At 40.5% G+C, this 20,868-nt stretch overlaps 1 protein-coding gene and 1 non-coding gene across 3 annotated transcripts in view; both read right to left on the bottom strand.

The window, feature by feature from the left end:
• Positions 1 to 20,596, bottom strand: part of POC5 (POC5 centriolar protein) — a 37,750-nt gene extending 17,154 nt beyond the window's left edge. The window contains exons 1-6 of one of the 2 annotated variants that reach the window (XM_041753483.1): positions 20,474 to 20,596; positions 17,254 to 17,349; positions 9,113 to 9,254; positions 6,570 to 6,656; positions 3,931 to 4,136; positions 2,370 to 2,546 (exon numbers count right to left, since the gene is read on the bottom strand). In XM_041753483.1, coding sequence (XP_041609417.1) covers positions 2,370 to 2,546; positions 3,931 to 4,136; positions 6,570 to 6,656; positions 9,113 to 9,254; positions 17,254 to 17,337 — 696 coding nt within the window. In that variant the 5' untranslated portion in view covers positions 17,338 to 17,349; positions 20,474 to 20,596. The remainder of the gene's footprint in view (positions 1 to 2,369; positions 2,547 to 3,930; positions 4,137 to 6,569; positions 6,657 to 9,112; positions 9,255 to 17,253; positions 17,350 to 20,473) is intronic. The other variant, XM_041753484.1, reaches the window with a different exon arrangement.
• LOC121490333 lies at positions 8,627 to 8,731 on the bottom strand. Its single transcript, XR_005987638.1, has one exon. It is a non-coding gene; the product is annotated as a U6 spliceosomal RNA (small nuclear RNA).
• Positions 20,597 to 20,868: the final 272 nt, after the last annotated feature.

Genomic DNA, 20,868 nt, shown 5'->3' with positions numbered 1-20,868 from the left:
ATTAATATGGTCATTGACATTTAATTCAAGAAAGATAACTACACATTTGAATATTTTGCTACGTATACAGAAAGTCTTTGTTCACTAGACTTAAGGGTAGGACCGGGTTTTATTTATTTATTTATTTTTTTTTAATTTTTATTTATTTATGATAGTCACACAGAGAGCGAGAGAGAGAGAGGCAGAGACACAGGCAGAGGGAGAAGCAGGCTCCATGCACCGGGAGCCCGATGTGGGATTCGATCCCAGGTCTCCAGGATCGCGCCCTGGGCCAAAGGCAGGCGCCAAACCGCTGCGCCACCCAGGGATCCCTAGGACTGGGTTTTAAACATCTTTCTGGTCTCTAAGTACCTTTGGTACCTTGGATTAGAAGTTGTTCAATAACTGTTTAAGGATTTTCTGGATTCAACAAACTCATTAAAGCAAACAATAGTTATCCTATAATATACTTTCTCAGGTCTTCTTGTTCTTTAAAAAAAAAAATTTACAAAGGTGTTTAAATCCTAAGATGGTTATCTTCCCTTAAAAAGAACTGAATAACTAAAATACATACTTTAAATTGGCCACCTTAAAACAAAATTTAGTAAATTGGGTATATTTACTTTACTTTTTTTTTTTTTTTAAAGATTTTTAAATTTATTTATTCATGAGAGACACAGGCAGAGAGAGAAGCAGGCTCCCTGCAGGGAGCCCAATGTGGAACTTGATCCTGGAACCCTGGGACCACACCCAAAGGCAGACACCCAACCACTGAGCCCCCCAGGCGTCCCTATTCTGGCTTTTCTTTAAATTATTGTCAAAAGTGGAAAAGGGCACACATTCTAAGACATTAGTAATATTCTATTTCTCGAGCTCTATGGTGGCACACAGCTGTTCATCTTATCCATTTTCAAAAATTGGACACATGTACACTATTTTGTGTGTGATACTTTGAAATTAAAAAAACATGCATTTAAAATATTTTAAAATCTTACAACAGAATTTTGACGGGTATAGAGAAAAATGACATTAGTATCTATTGCTTCAAAAAAGAGAACTATATAAAATGTTTGATTTTATAGGATACCCTGAACATTAAATGTGTGTGTGTGTATATATATATATATACATACATATATACACACACACACACACACACATATTTTTTTAAGATTTTATTTATTGACTTGACACAGAGAGAGCATAAGCAGGGAGAGCAGCAGACAGAGGCAGAGGGAGAAATGGACTCCTGATGCAGGGCTTATTCCTAGGACCCTGGGATCATGACCTGAGCTAAAGGCAGACATTCAACCGACTGAGCCACCCAGGCACTTCAATAAATATTTTAAAAAATATATTATCTTTATTTAGTTCATTAAAACAGTGAATGCTACATCAGCAGACAAGTAGCAGAGGTGTTACCTCTGAAAGGTACCATCCTCCGGGGTGGGGTTAGGGTAGGAAGCGGAAGCAGTAGATATATTGCCCATTCTGCTTTCTTGAAGGTGCTGTTGGGAGGCACAAAATTAGCACAGATCTGAACCTTACCCTCTCATTCTTAAGAGGCTAACAGAAAATGAAATAAAAAGTATTCTCTGTGTGGGGCTCCTGAGTGGCTCAGTCTGTTAAGCGTCTTGACTCTCAATTTCAGCTCAAGTCATGATCTCAGAGTGGTGACATCAAGCCCAGAGTTGGGCTCCTCACTGGGCATGGAGCCTGCTTGAGATTCTCTCTCCCTCTCTCTCTGCCCCTCCTCCCCTTCACCTGTGTGCATGCTCTCTCTCTCTCTCAAAAAACAAATGCTCTGTGTCTATAATAAAATTAAAAAGACTTCATCAATGAATAAAGACATATCACAGATAAAATATGAGATACTTAAAATGGCCCCTAAAAACACGGTTTAAAATGTGGGTAATGCTGTTCCATGATGTTCTCTTAAGAGCAGTTCAGGAAAAAAGACGGAAGGAAAAATTAAGTGTTCTGACATTTAGCATGCACTTTTATTTTTATTTTTTAATTTTTAAAAAATATTTTATTTATTTATTTGAGAGAAACTGAGCAAGAGAGAGAACATTCCAGGACCCCAGGATCATGACCTGAGCTGAGGGAAGATGCTTAACCAACTGGGCCACCCAGGTGCCTGTAGTATGCACCTTTAAAACTTCAAGCACATTGAAGCTGATGACAAAGATGAAATGACATGACCCTGGAATGTTTAATAGGACAAATATGTCTTATTTCTGTGCATCTACCTTTTTTTTTTCCAGTTTCTGAAGCAAACTTCCCTTTGTATCATGTATGACTTGAATACATTTAAGTATTACTTGGCATTTATTACCTAGCAAGATTTTTACTGCATCTCACTTAAAAAGAAATATAAAAGTGAAGACCTCATCTTTTCTCCCAATGGAGACTTCATAGGCTTTCTGCAGCTCCTTCAAGCTGTTGATCTGGTTGCACAGTTGTTTTAAATGTGCTGCGTGTTTTTCTTTCTCTTTTTTCATTTCCATTCTGTGCCAGTCAATAAAATTAAGTCTCCATTTGCTTAGTTCAGATATGATGTTTGTCTGAAAAATAAATACACCAGCAATTAAGCAGTTTAATATTGCTTCTTAAAATTACACTGAAATTAAGAAATATTAAAAATAATCAGAACAAGCAATCAACATTAAGAGCTATTTATAAAAACCACTAATGAGAACCTTTGTAAGTTTAACCGTCACGGCTCTTCTCAGTTCATATTTGCCATATTAGGGAAATGAATTTTTTTCTTATTTTAAGTTACTCTTTATGAAACCTGGTTGTCCTTTTAAAAAAAATTCAGGTCTCCTCCACCAGTAAACAGATACTTTATTTATTCAGGACTTTAATGTTCATATTAAGATGGAAAGAAGAAATGCAAGGGTTATGGCCTAGGCTCAGCCATAGGACAGGAAGTTATTTAGATAGAGGCAGACAATGGAAACCATGGGGATTGATGCTTTCCTCCCCCACATTATTTATCACAAAGGCCACCTTACAACAAACTGTTAAGTGTGGTCCCTTTTCACCCTACTAACTACCATAAGTGAAAATACCAAATCATCATGTTATCAAAGAAACTGGGTAACAATATGATTAACTGAACGTAGAACAAATTAGATGACTACTCCAATGGACTTACACCATGACTGGAAGCATGAAACCTGTTCCAATGGGAGAAATGGTAAAAATTATACTAAAATATTATTTCTAGAATTTATGGTTTCAAATAATAGAGAAATATAAATGCCACAGAACTCTCATTAGAGTAATTTCACTGTGAAGGTGAAATCAGTTTTCTCAAACTGTTTCTCAGAAACACTGTCATTTTCTCCATTATATATTAAATAGCAAAAAACCTCTGCCATTTCTATAATACTGTTTTATTTAGAGGCCAATAATATCACCAAAATAATCAGTTTTTATAGACTTCTCAGTTACACACTATGGTTGCTTTAATAAGCAGCTATAAAATGAATATATGTTGCTAAAACTGGATGCTGTGTTTCAGACAAAAAGAGACATGATATGGTAAGGGTTCGATAAGGGTCTCTGCTACACATAGGCTGAGTCTTTAAAAACATCTGAGAAATTCAGTGGAACTGCAGAACTATTCCAGCAACTGTTGAAAAGTATGCTATTCAAAGTATGGGTCCTGAACTAGCAGTGTCAGAGCTTGTTAGAAGTGCATAACTTCAGGCCCTGGTCAAGACCAACAAGGACAAGCTGTAGCTTAAGAGGATCCCCAGATGATTTGTATGGACATTACAGACTGAGAATTGTAGATTTAAAACACCGGACTAATCTTCTCAGGAAACTAAAGACTTTTTTCACAAAATCTTTTGATTCAAAGAAAAGAACAATAGATAGTGGGATCAAGAGCAAAACTGTTGTACTACATATTAAACTGTAATTGAATAAGCAGAATACCTTAAGTCCTGAACTCCAAAGATCAAGTACATTTTCCATCTTCTGAAGGTTTTCATCAGAAATAAGAAAATCGCTCACAACAATCTCATGGACGTCTGCATGACTAGAAATAGTCCCTGGTGAGGAAGAGTCACCTAAGAGGTTAGAACTGAAAAAATCCATGACTGGGTGTGAAGGCTTCCTTGGTGATGACACTGGTGATGACCCTGGAGAGGAGGGAAAGGTGTGGTGGTCAGGCTGGAGAAAAGATAACCCAAATGTAAGGAGTTCTAATAGAGGGTAAGATGTCAGTTACCTACAGAGGTGGAGCAAAATGCAGAGAAATGACCTTTTAGTGTACTTTTTAAAGATTTTAAAATTTTATTCATGAGAGACACACAGAGAAACAGAGACACAGGCAGAGGGAGAAGCAGGCTCCTGGCAGGGAGCCCGATATGGTACTCGATCCCTGGACCTGGGATCACAACCTGAGCCAAAGGCAGACACTCAACCACTGAGCCATCCAGGCATCCCGTTATAGTGTACTTTTAAATTAAACTGAGCACAGTCTGAAATTAATACTGTAATTTCAGTATTGTCACTGATTCAGGACTAACCAGCACAAGATGCCTCCTATACTCCCTCCCCCCAAAAAGGACCTCTATCCCAAACAAGGATACTTCATATATCCAGGTCCAGCCTGAGCTAAAGTTATTCTCATCTGCATCACCATATTAACATTTACTAAGTGATGGCTATGTTCCTGTAATAGTGTTTGAAAGATGAGCTCTTGGCAGTTTGGTGCCACCTTCAGTCCAGGGTGTGATCCTGGAGACCCGGGATGGAGTGGGACTCCCTGCATGGAGCCTGCTTCTCTCTCTGCCTCTCTCTCTCTCTGTGCCTCTCATGAATAAATAAATAAAATCTTAAAAAAAAAAAAAAAAAAAAAAAGAAAGATGAGCTCTCCTATTGCTCTCCTATTATATGCCGCTAAAAGAGTCAGGCATTACTATCTCCACTTTACTGATGAGGAAACAGGTGCAGAAAGAGGCAACTAACCAAGGTCCTGGTGGTTGTATATAGGTGATTATTACTTCATGTAAAACACTGGTATGGGTTTTAACACCAGCAAAATTCAACTCTATAAGTAGAAAGAGACTAGTAGTTTAGTTGTATCAGATAATCAGCTGTAAGGCAAACTGTTAGCCTTCAACATATAGGTGAAAATATATATACATCTCTCTCTATATATATCCATATATACATAATTCCCATCCTCTGCCCATAGACATGGTGGCATGGAGGTAGGGGTGAAAGCCAGAGCCAGAAAAACTGGCATCTACCTTTAAAAAGCACAAAGTAGGAAAGGTTACTATTCTATCACAGATGCACGTTGGAATTATAGACTGTTTATCATTTCTCACCTATTTTGCTTTTCTTAGGAGGGTCCTGATAACAAGATTAAAAGGCCCCCCTGTCTTCCTTAGTGAATGAGATGAGTCAAACAAAGGTAAAGCTACTACAGGAACTTAAAAGTAAGCCAAGAATGTTTTGCAAAAAGGATAATCATTCCCTAATATATATTTTTATATAAAAAATTTATCAACAAATGGTTCAGGCTAGTCAACTATGAGACACTACCTACGTATTCTGAAGAATAAACACAAAGAATAAAGTAGAGTGACAGAGTACATGAATGTTCTCTTTCACTAACAAGAGTTGCACTTGTGGAAAAGCAAGAGGCTCTGCTTTTTAAAAAATTTTTAAACATTTATTCACCTTTTACAAAATAGAATGACCTAAATGAAGTACTTGAAATATCCCCCGGGGAGTACAGTGCCCAAGCCTTTTATTTACAAGTGAGGAAATAAAGGATAGAGGCACTCTTTATGTGGTGGCTTAAATGGCCTGCCTATACGTCATATAACATCGAGTCACAAGGCAAGCAAAGTGTCCTATTTTAATTATTTCAATCAATCTATGTCAAAGAAAAAGTTTCAATCTGGTACTAGTTTGCTTTTATAATCTCTGTAACACAAGTTAGTCTCTCCTTTCAACAAAGAAAAAGCAAACTTCAGGCTGAACCCACCACCACTAGCAGTATTCAACCAAAACTTAATAATTTTGTCTGAGTTGCTTTTTACTGACTGTTTTCTATTTATAAAAAGGGTATATTAGTTTTATGCTATAATCAGTAATGACACACACCAATTTTCCTTTTAATGAATTTAAGCTAAAAATAAATATATCTGAAGAAAACCAAAAAATGATAGAACAAGTGATATAAAGATAGGACAAAAATCATTAAGTTGGTACACAAATGCCTGAATGTTGGGAAATAATGCCCTGGTTCTTAAAAACATTTAAATTGGCCAAGCTCTCTGACATTCCATTAATTCTTTTAAAGTATTTGCCTGCTAACCTAGCAGTTTTAAGAAAGGATGCCATACACTATAATACATTAACCTGTCTTAATTGTACTATTTTGGAATTTTATGAAATTACTTTAAATAAAATTAGTTAATAGATTAGCAACAGCAACATTAAAGAATCCTGCCAATAAATAATATGGTGAAATTATTCCTCTTATTACACAAATAACATTCACCAAACCATACAATGTTATATATTAATAAAAACAAAGTAAGGCAAAGGCATACCATCTGTCTTTGAATGACTTGAAATATTCAAATCACATCCTTTCCCAACTTCCATCCTTGTTTCTCTTACTACAGGGCTATTTCCTGCTGAAAAGAATTAAAAAAAATTTTTTTTATTAAACCAAACTACTCATATCAAAGGTCTAATGACACATAGCTAATTTAAGAAGGTAACAGTGTCTACAACTTTAGAGCAAGCAAAATACAACTGCTGGGGATACAGGGACACCAAGACAAAGAACAAGAAGAAAGAAAAAGTCTGAGACTAGAAAAAGTCTTACCGTATCACTAGTTAAGCTCAAATTGACCCACCAAACAGAGCTGAAAGAGAATGCAGCCTACTGCAGCATTTAGTCCACGCTAAGAGACTAAGTGGATGACTGGCATTAGAACTTAGGAGCTACGCTAACAACACTGGTTGTTTTCCAGGGGCCTGGGGCTTTTCACTAGCTGCAATCAAACTAAAGTGACACTGGTTCCCCCAGAACAGGGACTTAGTCAATACACGGCAGAAAGAAAACAGAGGAAAACTTCACTAGAATGGCTGTGCCGGAGGCTTACATATACTCTGCCAACTTCAAAATACACCCTGCTTATACCAAGTAACAGCAAATGGGATGATAAATGCATATATTCCAATTCACGCCTATGTGTGAATTGGGATATGTAAATTCACTGCCTGCTGTGTGCTTAAGATCTCAAACCCTTTGTGGAAAAGGCAGAGTATGAATGAATGAATACTAACTTGCATGCTAGAGAAGAACAAGGGTTTTATTTATTTTTTAAGATTTTATTTATTTATTCATGAGAGACCGAGAGAGAGAGAGAGAGAGAGAGAGAGAGAGGCAGAGACACAGGCAGAGGGAGAAGCAAGCTCCATGCAGGGAGCCTGACGTGGGACTCGATCCTGGGACCCCAGGATCCCACCCTGGGGTGAAGGCGGCGCTAAACCGCTGAGCCATCCAGGCTGCCCAGAACAAGGGTTTTTTTTTTTTTTTTTTAAATTTATTTATGATAGTCACAGAGAGAGAGAGAGAGGCAGAGACACAGGCGGAGGAAGAAGCAGGCTCCATGCACCGGAAGCCCGATGTGGGATTCGATCCCGGGTCTCCAGGATCGCGCCCTGGGCCAAAGGCAGGCACCAAACCACTGCGCCACCCAGGGATCCCTAGAACAAGGGTTTTAAATTCCAATTGATGTCCCTGAAAGGCTGGCAAGCCAGGGCAAGGAAAGGACTCCCACTTTGTGTCTCTGGGAATAACAATACAGTAGGACTGCAGCCAGTGGAAAAGGAAACAAGCTTTTGGTAGAGGCACAGAGGGTGAACACATGGATTGACTATTTACATATTTTATAAGACAGTTCGCAGCACTTTGGGTTTGCTCAGTAGGAACTACAGGCTGAGGTCAGGATCATGGTCAAGATCACTATGTAAAATGAATAAATCCCAGTGTCCTATCTCTTGAGGATCAACTAAAATTTAGGCAGAAAATATTCAGTGTTAGAATGTTTCAGTGGCATGTTCTGCCCTTGATCCACTGCAGTAGGTGGACAGACGAGCAATGAAAACTCCAGGTCTGCAGAGGGAGAGGAACCAAATATCGGGGCTGCAATTTCCCAGAAACCCAAGAGCCTGCTGACTCCGATTAGGCTGCATCATGTGCCTTCAAGAAGAGATCCTCAGAGTTATGCCTATTGTTGACAACCGCCCAGGGGACCTTTCTGTGCCCTTTTAAGTAATATTTACTTAGTGAGCTGTTTGGAATCTTGCACTTTAGTGAATAAGGAATGGATAGGTGGAAGGAGTTTTACCCTCCTTTCTCCAGCTTTCATTCATCTATCATATACATTCTGGTTTGTGTTAGCTTTCAGTACTGTCACTGACATAGTCCAAAATGGGTTCACCTTTGTGGTGATTTCAAACAGTCTTCCATACTCACAGAAATGCTACCAACCATGCCCCAGCAAAGGGCAGTTATCAACAATAGGCATAACTCTAAGGATCTCTCCTTAAGAGGTTTTTTTTTGTATATTTTTTTATGGGAGTTCGATTTGCCAAAAATATGGAACACTTCACGAATTTGCGTGTCATCCTTGCGCAGGGGCCATGCTAATCTCTGTATGGTTCCAATTTTAGTATATGTGCTGCCAAAGCCGAGCACAACTTAAAAAGTTCTGAGGGCTACCTATGGACCACCTTTAATTTGGGGCCTTGGGCATTTAGTTTCCAAGGTAATCCTGGTATCTAACGATTGGAACAAGCAGAGGTGCAGTATACTCCACTGAGGAATGTACAATGACTACTGTGTTGCTTTAATTATTATTTTTCATATAAGTAGCACTCAAACAAAATTCACATAAAAATCCAGCTGTCACGTAAGAGAGAGAAACATTGAAATGGAAAAAGTTCCTCCAGATGATAGTGATACACAGGACTGACTGAGAAGAATCACTGGCGAGACATTTTCACAATCATAGGTCAATAGCATTAATGAGCTCAGTAACATCTTAAATTAAGAGATATCTTTAAAAATATACATAACCTTGATTATGAAGAATATCATCAATTACAGTAGGAACCCTAACATCTGGTACCACTTCTCCCTTAGAATGACATGGCTGTGAAGCATCTGATTCAACGTTTGGAGTCACAATGGCATAACGAAGCAGTTCTTCATATTCTTCCTATGAGAAGCCAATAACAAAGAATATATTTATTATAACACATTCAGGCAAAGAACAACAAAGACACAGTTAAACATGTTCTCTACTTCAATTCTCAAAATAGCATTCCCATGTCATAAGCAATGTGTACTCCTTAAAAACAATAAAATCCAACAAATAAACCAATCCAAGTTTCTTCCAGTGATAGTACCTTAGTACACAAATTCCTTCGGCGTGTCTGTCAATTTAGCAGTGGTGACACCAATTACCTAGTGTAGTTGCCTGAAGCCAACCAACAGCTACAAGGCAGAAGAGCCCTCCCTCAACTGGCAGCTGCTTGCAGGCCGGCAGAGACACCATTAGCCACTTCTCTGCTTTTCTGAAACTTAGTTTGAAGATGTTGCTCCCAAAGACTCCACAATAGGATAGTCTAGGGATGAAAAGTAGTTTTGACTCTGCTTACTGACAGCCACCATCCAACAACAGCCACTCAGCAACAACTCTGGGTCTCTCTTCACAGTATGAAAAGAGTATAAGGGAAATACTGGAAGAAGACAAATATTGACGATAGAGAGACCATGAATGTAAACCTGTTTCACTCTATCTGCTAGCACCTTCATAGCACATGAGAAAGGAGTGATAAAAAAGGGATTACGAAGTGTAGACCTTACAGGAATTCCCCAGGCTTAAAAAAAAAAAAAAAAAAAGAATTTCCTTCCTAGCGCAAATACTTAGCTATTTCTTTAGCCAAATCAAAAAATGTTATTTGTGAAGTAAAAAAGTATACTGGAATTTAGTCTCTATTCACAAGGTATTGGTATGATGTAACAAATATTCCTCCTAAGAAGCAGTTACTTTAAAGAGTATTGCATGGACCCACAGAATGTCTTTGCATTAAAAAAATTGGGGGGAAGATTTTCAAGAATGTTAAATGTTATTATTCCATGGGATTATTCTGTGTTAGTTTTTCTCCATAAGAAGTTTAGTTCAGATACAGAACTATCTTCTCAATAGTCCTAATTGTCTTATTATCTGGATTCATCTTCAGTATGAAGATAACCGATGCTCAAAACTACCTCTTTGAAGGGTCATAGTCAAGACCTGCTGAAGCGAACTGAGTGAATTGTCGAAATCAATGAATTATCTTTGATAAAATCATTATATGGTATATGTATTGGAAATTAGCAATTTTTACTCTTTCCCTATGATTTTCTATGAGTAAGAATATTTAACTGCCCACCACACCCAAGTTTCCAGCCATGGTTGTATCACAGTTGGCTGAAGTGTCTTCATGTTTCCCAAAGGAAACCAGTTCCTCCCTGAGAGTGAGAAGCTGTGCAGCAGCAAATGACTTCAGATCATGTTACATGCTTATCATATTACAGAGTCCTAGCACTTATTTCAAGTTTGCATCTTCTGGGTGTTTCTTGTGTGATTTTTTTTTAAATTTTTATTTATTTATGATAGTCACACAGAGAGAGAGAGAGAGAGGCAGAGACACAGGCAGAGGGAGAAGCAGGCTCCATGCACCGGGAGCCCGACGTGGGATTCGATCCCGGGTCTCCAGGATCGCGCCCTGGGCCAAAGGCAGGCGCCAAACCGCTGCGCCACCCAGGGATTCCTCTTGTGTGATTTTTATATTACGAAAAGTTTGAAGAAGCAACCAATTTTGTTGGTGATTCCACACTGAATAAAAAATTTTCTATCAATTTTTTTTATGGTTTTGATCAGTTTATTTGAAGAGGAGATACATTTTTAAGAACCTACCAATTTTTTCTTTCTTTTAAAAGATTTTATTTATTTTTTTTCATGAGAGACACAGAGAGAGAGGCAGAGACACAGGCAGAGGGAAAAGAACAACAGGCAGGGAGCCCGATGTGGGACTTGATCCCAGGACCCTGGGATCATGCCCTGAGCCACAGGCAGACGTTCCCACTTAACCACCCAGGCATCCCAAAGAAAGCTACCAATTTTTCATAATGCACAGAGAAATTGAATCACTATGGTATACACCTGAAACTAATGTAACTCTGTGTGTCAACTATACTCAAAAAAACAAAAAAGCTACCATTTTCAACCATTTATGTTAAGAATCAGAATTTTCTTAATATCATGTAGCCCAAATAAAATACAGATGCAAAAAGGTCACTTAGGCTTATCAAACTATGCTGGTCTTCTATCATTCACCAATGTCAAATCTGCATTTATAAAGGCAGCCTCATTGTTTTTGCTACCTTTGTGAGAAGTAAATGTCACAAATTTAAATTTATAACATAAATCTACACAATTATATTTCTGCTTTAACCTTTTCCTATTGGAATTTGAAGCAAAATTGTTTGAAAACAGGGTTTATGCTGGAAGCTGTTTGAAAGCTGCTGGTCTTTAGGGTAATTAAATGTAAAAAAGTGACTTGGTTTTAGTTTCAGCCTTGATCTGCATATTTAATATAGATTACTTATATACAGTAAATTTAATTACAGCAAGCTCAAATTTTTACATGTCAAGGTTAATTGCAGAAGAGAAAGAGATACTCCAAAGTGAGAATCATTAGAAAGAAAACTTAATCATCAGATTTTGGGGCACCTGGGTGACTCAGCTGGTAAAGCATCCAATTCTTGGTTTCTGCTCAGGTCATGATCTTGGGATAGTGAGATCAAGCCTGAGTAGGACTCTGCTCACGGCAGTGTTTGCTTAAGATTTCCCTCTCCCTCTCCTTTTGCCCCTCCCCCACCCTCTCTAAAATAAATATTATTATTTTTTTACTCCATCTTTTTTTAAAATTTTTATTTATTTACTTATTTATGATAGTCACACAGAGAGAGAGAGAGAGAGAGAGAGAGAGAGAGAGGCAGAGACACAGGCAGAGGGAGAAGCAGGCTCCATGCACCAGGAGCCCGACGTGGGATTTGATCCCGGGTCTCCAGGATCGCGCCCTGGGCCAAAGGCAGGCGCTAAACCGCTGCGCCACCCAGGGATCCCTAAAATAAATATTAAAAAAAAGAACCTTTCATATGGCTATAGTCAACTCCTTAGATATATCCCCTTTATGATAATAAACACATGTCTGATTTTTATTTATTTTTTAAAAGACTTTATTCATGAGAGACAGAAAAAGAGAGAGAGAGAGAGAGAGAGAGAGGGCAGAGACACAGGCAGAGGGAGAAGCGGGTTCCATGTAGGGGGCCCGATGCGGGACTCGATCCCCGGACTCCAGGATCATGCCCTGGGCTGAAGGCGGCAGTAAACCTCTGAGCTACCCAGGGATCCCCCATGTCTGATTTTTAAACTTAAGTTTCCTGACAGAAAATAAAAGTATTTCACATTATGGTTATCACTGAGGTAGGAGGCTCTTATTAGAGAAAAAGTAACTTAGAATTTCAGATACATTTCATTTTTATGTTGACAAAAATAACTACAATTCTTTAAATTTAAATATTCTTAAATTTAAAAAATAAATTCCTGAATCATATCAGTTTTCCAGTTATTACAATAAAAGGAAATACCCAGAGAGTTTGATAAATTGAAGCCCTATACAAGATAATCCACTGGTTTCCATATACTCGAATGTATGAGTCAGTCCTAACAACATATATAAAATTTCAAGGGTAATACTCTCTATGACAGAAAAGGCTAACAGTCCAGCAGCATCTGTTTTCCCTTTATTCCTTTAAGTTTCTAAGACCTCAGGGTCTGACCTGGGCAAATGACCACCCAGCAACATTTCTCAACCTCCCTTTCACAGGTATGGCCAAGAGACCTAGTCTATGGAAATGGCGTGTACAACTTCAGGGCACATCCTTGGAAAGGAAGCTGCTTGCTCCTACTCGCTCTTTCCATGGGTTAGAGCCGGCAGTGAGCTAGCACCCAATGATGCGAACCTCGTCAACACCCTAGGGCATGGCACAGCCACAGGAGAGAAGAGCCAGAGTCTTCAGGTGACCTCAGGACTCCCTACCAGCTCTGACTTACAAGAGACTGTGTATCAGCTCACGCTTTTTTTTTTTTTTAGGATTTTATTTATTTAGTATATATATAGAGAGACAGAGAGAGAGAGAGAGAGAGAGAGGAGCACAAGCTGGTGGACCAGCAGGCAGAGGGAAAGGGAGAAGCAGGCTCCCTGCTGAGCAAGGAGCCCGATGCCCTGCAGGGCTTGATCCCAGGACCCTGAGATCATGACCTGAGCAGAAGGCAGACACTTAACTGACTGAACCACCCAGGCACAACTCACTCAAGCTTTTAAACATTTTACTTAACAATTTTTACTTGGTTCCTGTTAAAGTGGCCAAAATAATACCCTATTATACTTCCCAAACAGCCAAAATAAACTTTTGACTTCGACTAAGAACACATAAAAATGTGGCTGTTACAGATTGAATGTCAGTGTCCTCCTCAAATTCATATATTGATAACCGGAATCTCCAGAGCAGCTGTATTTGGAGATGGGGCCTCTATAGTAATTAAAGTTACCTAAGGTCACAAGGGTGGGGTGCTGATAAGTCAGGATTAGTGTCCTTTTAAGGAGCGCAGAGAATTCTCTATCTGCCCATGCACACGCACTGAGGAAAAGCCATGTTGAGGACTCAGTGAGAAGGCAGCTGTCTGCAGGCCAAGAGGAGAGAGCTCACCAGAAACAGACCCTGCCAGACCTTGCTTTGGTACATCCAGCATTCAGAACTATGAGAAAATAAATTTCAGTTGTTTAAGCCACCCAGGCTACAGTGTTTTGTTATGACAGCCCAAGCCAACTAATACAGTTGGCTATCTTGTACTTATATTTTGATGTCAATTAACTTTTTAATTGGTGACAATTACAACTATATTTAGCCAAATCAGCATTGCTCAATCAGACTTAATTTATTACAACTTCTAGCCTATAACGGGAGGGGAATTAGAAGTCAGTGGCTTTAACTTGTAGCCTCCCTAATCTGACTTCTGCTCTGGATCAGAAAAGGGGGGGATGTAAAAGAGCCAGACATGTATTACAAAGTCCCCACAACAAGCACTATGACTTAGAGCAGAGGTAAGTAGGTGTATATTAACAGCATTCTATGTACATATGTTAATTTATCTTAGGTAAGACTAAAATACTAGTTATTTAAACAATTATCATACTTTCATATATGTAGATACAGGCCAAATGGGCTATTTTAAATTTAAGGATCAAAATAAATAATATTGTGTTTCTTAATTATTAAAACTAACCTGTCTTCAGGTAAATAAGAATCCTGAACTAACAACCAGAACTTGTAATTTTGCTCCCCACCAACAACAGCTGGACTGGTGTGACCCTGAACTACAGGTGAACCCATACATACCATGTAAGGTCAGGGCAGCTGGCTGGCAGTTTGGAGTTGTGCTTGGAGGGAGTTACCAGTCGGTAAGCACCACGGATGCTGCCCATCCCTCAGCATTCATCAACGAAGTTTTAGGAATCATTCACACAACTGAGACAGTGAAGAAAACTCCCTTAGAAGGAGTACTGACTTGTAAGGGGCTCTTATATTAAATGTTTAGTTTTACATATTTGTTATCTATGTAAAAGCATATAGTTATTTTTAACATGTTTTAGTATTCATATTTTGAAATGTTTCCAGGAGGGATCCCTGGGTGGCGCAGCGGTTTGGCGCCTGCCTTTGGCCCAGGGCGCGATCCTGGAGACCCGGGATCGAATCCCACATCGGGTTCCCGGTGCATGGAGCCTGCTTCTCCCTCTGCCTGTGTCTCTGCCTCTCTCCCTCTCTCTCTGTGTGACTATCATAAATAAAGAAAAATTTAAAAAAAAAAGATTAAAAAAAAAAATGAAATGTTTCCAGGAATGGAAATACAGCCAAGTTTTCAACTGTCATCAAGAACCAATAGGGTCGTAAGCTGAGGGTTACTAATAAACAGAATCTCAGGTGGGCTGACATTCTAAACAGGTAAACAGTAACACAAAATTATTTCTGGCATGTTTCTCTCAAATTCTACTCTGGAGATTTATTTTTTTTGATATAAAGCTTTGTCTCCAGGCAAAATGACAACTTGAGATCTTACAAGGTGTTTACATTTTAATATTAAAAGGATCTGAACCCAACAATGACAATGTGTGGGGTTTTGATTCCCTCACCAGCAACAAGCTATTCTTAGGCACTAGCTGAGTATCCTGCAATTCAACTCAATTCTGACACTACTGGAGACAGCATCAGGTTCCACAAAGTAAAGGCTCAGTCCTCTAAGACTTCACCTCCCCCAGCCCAAAACTCAGACACCAGGACCAAGTCCAAGTTACCCCCTGAGCTTATGACTAACCAGCTACACAGACTGGAGGTTCCAAAAATCCCTCTCCCCAGGTCTGATGAATTTGCTAGAGCAGTTCACAGAACTCAGAGAAACATTTTCCTTACCAGATCACCATTTTGTAATAGAAGGATGCAAGAGACACAGGACAAGGTATAGGGTAGAGGGGAAGAGCTTCCATGCCCTCTCCTGAAAGCCAGTCACCCAGCACCTCTATACAGCCACCAAGCTGGAAGCTCTCGGAACCCTCTCCCACTGGGTGTTTACAGAGGCTTCATGACACAGGCAAGCCTGATTAAATCATTGACTCCTGGTGGCAGAACTCAATCTCCAGCCCCTCTCCCCTTCCAGGAGCTCAGGGTGGGTGGGATAAAAAGTTCCAACCTTCTAAACCTGTGGCTAGCTCTTTAGCAACCAGCCCCAATCCTTAGGTGGGGTCCAAAAGCCACCTTGCTAGCATAACAAACACATTTATCACTCTCATTATTTAGGAAATTTCAAAGGCTTTTGAAACCATGTACACAAAATGGGGATGAAGATCGAAATATATTTCTTATTATAAATTGCAATATCACAAGTATAAATTAATCAGTTCTCTCCTGAAGCAAGTTTGAAAAAGGCCGAGATAAAAAATGCAGGAAAGCCCTGCTGCCTTCAAAGACGGCACAAGGTAGAAGTACATCCAAAGCTAGAGCAAGGAAGAAACATCTATGTCACAATTCCACACTATCTTTATCCTAGTAAATATTCACAGTATTTCCCCAATAGCTTCCCAATTTCTAAATCTGTAATTTCAATTAAAGGAAAACATATGTTTCATAAAATATCTTCCTAAAGTTTTTCTCGTATTATACACTTTCAAAAACTTACTCTATTTAGGCATAAACATACTGTCCAGCTTTTCCCCATCTTAAGTGGTACAATTCTAAAACTCAAGACATACCATGTCAGACTCTCTCATTTAAAAACTACTCTAGAAATCTGAATCCATATTTCTGATAATAAAACATGTAGCAATAAAAGAAATTTAAAACAGTTCATGTAAAAACCACACCATCTATCTGTCACCGTCCAGGTCCTGGGCAACAGAATGTGCTGAACGTTGTAGCAACAGGGACTAGAATCTAGAGTAGAACTTTAGGGAATCTAGGGCCCCAGAACAGAGTATTAATTTGCATTAAAGTGAAAGCAAAAAAAAAAAAAAAAAGTGAAAGCAACATTCAGCAGCGATGGCTACAATGAGAAAATCTCAAGGAAAAAAATGTTTCTTGGGATTTCCAGCTTCACTTGTTATGCTGTTTGAAGCTTTTGCACAGAGTATTTGAAGAGCTCATGACTGTTTTCTGAAAGGTTCAAACAATGTAAGGCATGTATGTCCCAAAGTTTGTGCAATAATTCTCGAAGTTTGATTTTATTATAATTTGACCTACATCATACGCTATAAACAAAACGTAATTATAAAATGTACGTGGTGCGAATAAGTGAAAAATGTATTTCTAGTTTTCCCTCATATTGTCACTTGTTTAAAATAAATCACAACAGGGATGCCTGGGTGACTCAGTGGTTGAGCGTCTGCCTTCGGCTCAGGTTGTGACCCCAGGATCCAGGATCCAGTCTCACATCGGGTTCCCTGCAGGGAGCCTGCTTCTCCCTCTGCCTGGGTCTCTGCCTCATGAATAAATAAATAAAATCGTTAAAAACCAAAATAAAATAAATCATGACAAACTAAGACATGTCTTCCTACCTGAAGATCTGAAGAGACAGAACTGCGCTGGTCAGAGTCTTTCTGCATAACGGGAAGTGAGCACTTCTCTTCATCTGATGACATTCTGCACAAACACTATAAAGCAATAGAAACTCACTTCAGTTTTCTTCCCTTGATATTTAAACATTTTAGTTTTCTATATACATACATCCTAACCTGTAAACAATAATCCTGTTAAAATCTTTCAACATATTGAGCACCCACCGACAAAATAAGCAGGCAAGGAAGGAAATAGTAAAAGACTCAATTCTCAGCATCAGTGAGTTTTTAATGTAGTCAAGGAGATGACACAAATATATGAAACGTTAAAGAGAAATGGAAGCCCCTCAGATACATCCACAATGGGGTCTGTTGAGAATAGACTGTGACCAATGTTCCTCAGCAATGTGTAGCAACCTGTATCCTGTTCGCTGTCCTATGATACTAAGGACATTTTTTTTTTTTTTTTTTTTTTTGGTTTTCTCTTTGAAAGTTTATTGTTATTAAAAAAAACAACCCTATACTTTTTACATTTTACATTCACCTCTCAGAACATTTAATGATACCAGTTAATGATGATATATAAAAAGCCCACCAGCTGCTTGAAATGGCTGCAAATTTTTACCATGTACTGGTATTAAAGTGGTTTGAACTCTTTGGAAAAATTGGTGTAACATTAAGTACCGAGATTTCAAATTCCCAGATTAGAAGATTTTTAAGTCAGGAGGAAATTTAGTAAAAATTCAAGGCCTTAAAAGGAAATGTTAATAGAAAAACAAAAACAAAAATACTGTAAAAAATAGGATTTCCCCCCACTCCCAAGTTAGGTTAAGAAAAAAAAAAAATGCAACCAACCCCAACCCATCCCCAATATTTCTCTTAGAAAAGTCACCCAATCCTGAACACAGGGTCTCACACACAAATACAAGTAGCTAAGATACTGAACCCAGAGAGAATGAACAATGTAGGCAAATTCTCTGCTTAAGGAAACTTACCATTTGGGAATATTATTTTAAGAAAAGCAAGACTATACAGAATGAAAGATTCTTATACACCATAGAAAAATTGTTAAAAGTCTTAACCAAAAAAATAAAACAAGTACTTTTAATAACAAGTAAATAAATTTAAAGGGCAAGTAGTAGGGAGCCCGGGAGGCTCAGTTGGGCATCTGATTTTTGATTTTGGCCCAGGTCATGATCTCATGTCCTGGGACTAAGCCCCATGTGGGCTCTGCGCTCAGTGTAGAGTCTGCTAGAGATTCTCTCTCTCTCCCCCCTTCTTTCTGCCCCTCCCGCTATTTGTTTGCACACACATGCACTCACTCTTTTAAATAAATAAATCTTAAAAAAAAAAAAAAAAGGACAAGTAGTGACTATTCAAATTCCCTGAACAGGAGTTACATGTAAAACAGTGGTGAGGAATTAAGATGAAGTTCTGTCCTCACAAACTTTAGAATCTGCAGAGATAGCCAGACACACATAGAATATGAATGACAAAATGGAAAAAAAAAAAAAGCTAGTAGACCCAAAAACAACAGCAGTACAAAGCAGGGAGTAAGGAGTAACTATTTTTCATGGGGTGGGATTATGAGGGTGAAGAAATGGGAACGGAGTCAGAGAATGTTTTAATTAAGAAGATGAACCCGGTATTGAGATCTGAAAGAGAGAGAGATGTAAGGACACGCTAGGCATTAGAGCAGCAGAAGCAAAGACACAGAGGGGCATGTGTGCCAGCCAGAAACATAAGTAGTTTGCATGGCTGAAGCAAAGGGTGCAAAGCGAGGCTTGGCTAAGGATGCAACAGGCAAGGTAAAGAGCTGCTAGAGTATGGAAGATCATTGCGTCATGTCAAAAAATGTGGGCTTCCCTCTAGAGAAGTTATTGAAATGTTTCAAAGTCATGACATGCTCAGCCTCTTCTTGTAAAGCCTCCAGGTTTCTAGCTTGGGCAATCAGATGGATAGTAGTGCCACTCACCAAGGTGAGAATCGGATAGTAGTGCCACTCACCAAGGTGAGAATCGTAGGAAGATAAGCAGGTTGGGAGGGCAGACAATGGGTTCAAAATCAGACCAGCTGGGTGTGAGGCATTGCAGTAAAGCTGTGGATACACTCTTTACAGTGCACAACAAGGACTGTGTCCACGAAGTGAATGCTGCTTTCTGGAGTTAAGGAATGAGGGAGCTCTTCTGCCCTGGAGGGACAGTAAGAGGAATCAGCAGCATAATGGGAAGTGCTGAAAAAGGGAGGGGGAAAAGATCACCCAAGAAGAGGAGTGTGAGAAAGAGTTCTTATTCTGAGGTCCATTCACCCAAATTATATGCAGTATTTTTAGTATAAATGCACATGTGTATTTATCTAGTAAGAGGATCCTCAGCTTCTAATGTGTTCAGAGGGGCCTATAGCCCTCATCAAGTTAAAGGCCTACTACTGTAATGAGATTAATAACTAGAAACACACGCACAGAAAAAACAAAACAAAACTAGAAACAGTAACATTTAAAGGCAAAGACAGGAAAGGAAGTCAGGGGAAGCTCGGATGGTTCAGCGGTTTAGCGCAGCCTTGGGCCCAGGGCGTGATCCCAGAGTCCCGGGATCGAGTCCCGCGTCGGGCTCCCTGCGTGGAGCCTGCCTGGGTCTCTGCCTTTCTCGCTCTTTCATGAATAAATAAAATATTTGAAAGAAAAGCAGAGTGGTAGAATTATCAGAAAGAAAAGCATCATAAAAACTTGGGGAAGGGCGAGGTTAGGGTCCAACCTCGCCGTTCCCCAAGTTTTTATGAAGAAAGATGAAAACTGGGGTCTCCTGAACATGGCAGGAAGGAAGTAGCTGACGTCTATCTAAGTAATTTCGGCGGAAGATGAAGCAGGTGTCCATCACAGCAGCCTGAAACATAAACGAGACCAGGACATCGAGGTGGAAAGCGCAGAGCACGGAGGTCAGGCCCCGGCGCGGGACGCGTCCGCCCCCCGCCCCGCGCGTCCGCCGCATCCAGGGGACCAGGCGTGGGTGGGGCGGGGAGGGCGCGCGGGGAGCTCCACTGGCCCTGGCCGGGTCACACTCTGAAGAAAGCGTCGGCCACGGGGGCCTCTCCCCTGCGTCTTCACGGGCCGGAACCGCCCCCCCCGCCGCCCCGCCACCGCCGGCTCCGCGGCGTAGGAGCCCCGGCGCAAACACACGCAGGCCGCGGCACCCCCCAGCCCCGCACGGCCTCCGCCACCCACCGACGCGGCTCTCCGCGAAGCCGGACGCTCCCCTCCGCGTCTCGTCCCGCGGCGCCGCCGCCACAGCAGCCGAGCAGCGGCTCCCGGCAGCAGCCCGACAGTTGCAGCCGCGGGAGGAACAAAGGACGGCGCTGTTCATTGGCCCCGAGCTTCAGCAACCTGCCGCTTGATTGGCCGCAGCCTCGGGGGCGGGGCCCCGGCCGCCGGGGACGCACCGGGCGGGGCGGGGTTCTGGAGGGAGAGCCCCGCCCCCGGCGCCGGCCGCAGCAGGGGGCAGGGCCGTGGACCGGGGAGGACCCGCGGGGGCGGGGTGTCTGGAGGGAGAGCCCGGTCCCCGGCGCCGGCCGCAGCAGGGGGCGGGGCCCTAGGCCGACGAGGACCCGCGGGGGCGGGGT

Source organism: Vulpes lagopus, chromosome 4, assembly GCF_018345385.1.
Source record: "Vulpes lagopus strain Blue_001 chromosome 4, ASM1834538v1, whole genome shotgun sequence".
In the NCBI taxonomy this organism is placed as follows: domain Eukaryota; kingdom Metazoa; phylum Chordata; class Mammalia; order Carnivora; family Canidae; genus Vulpes; species Vulpes lagopus.
Note: the sequence above shows the minus strand (reverse complement) of the source record. Positions and strands in the feature narration are given on the sequence as shown.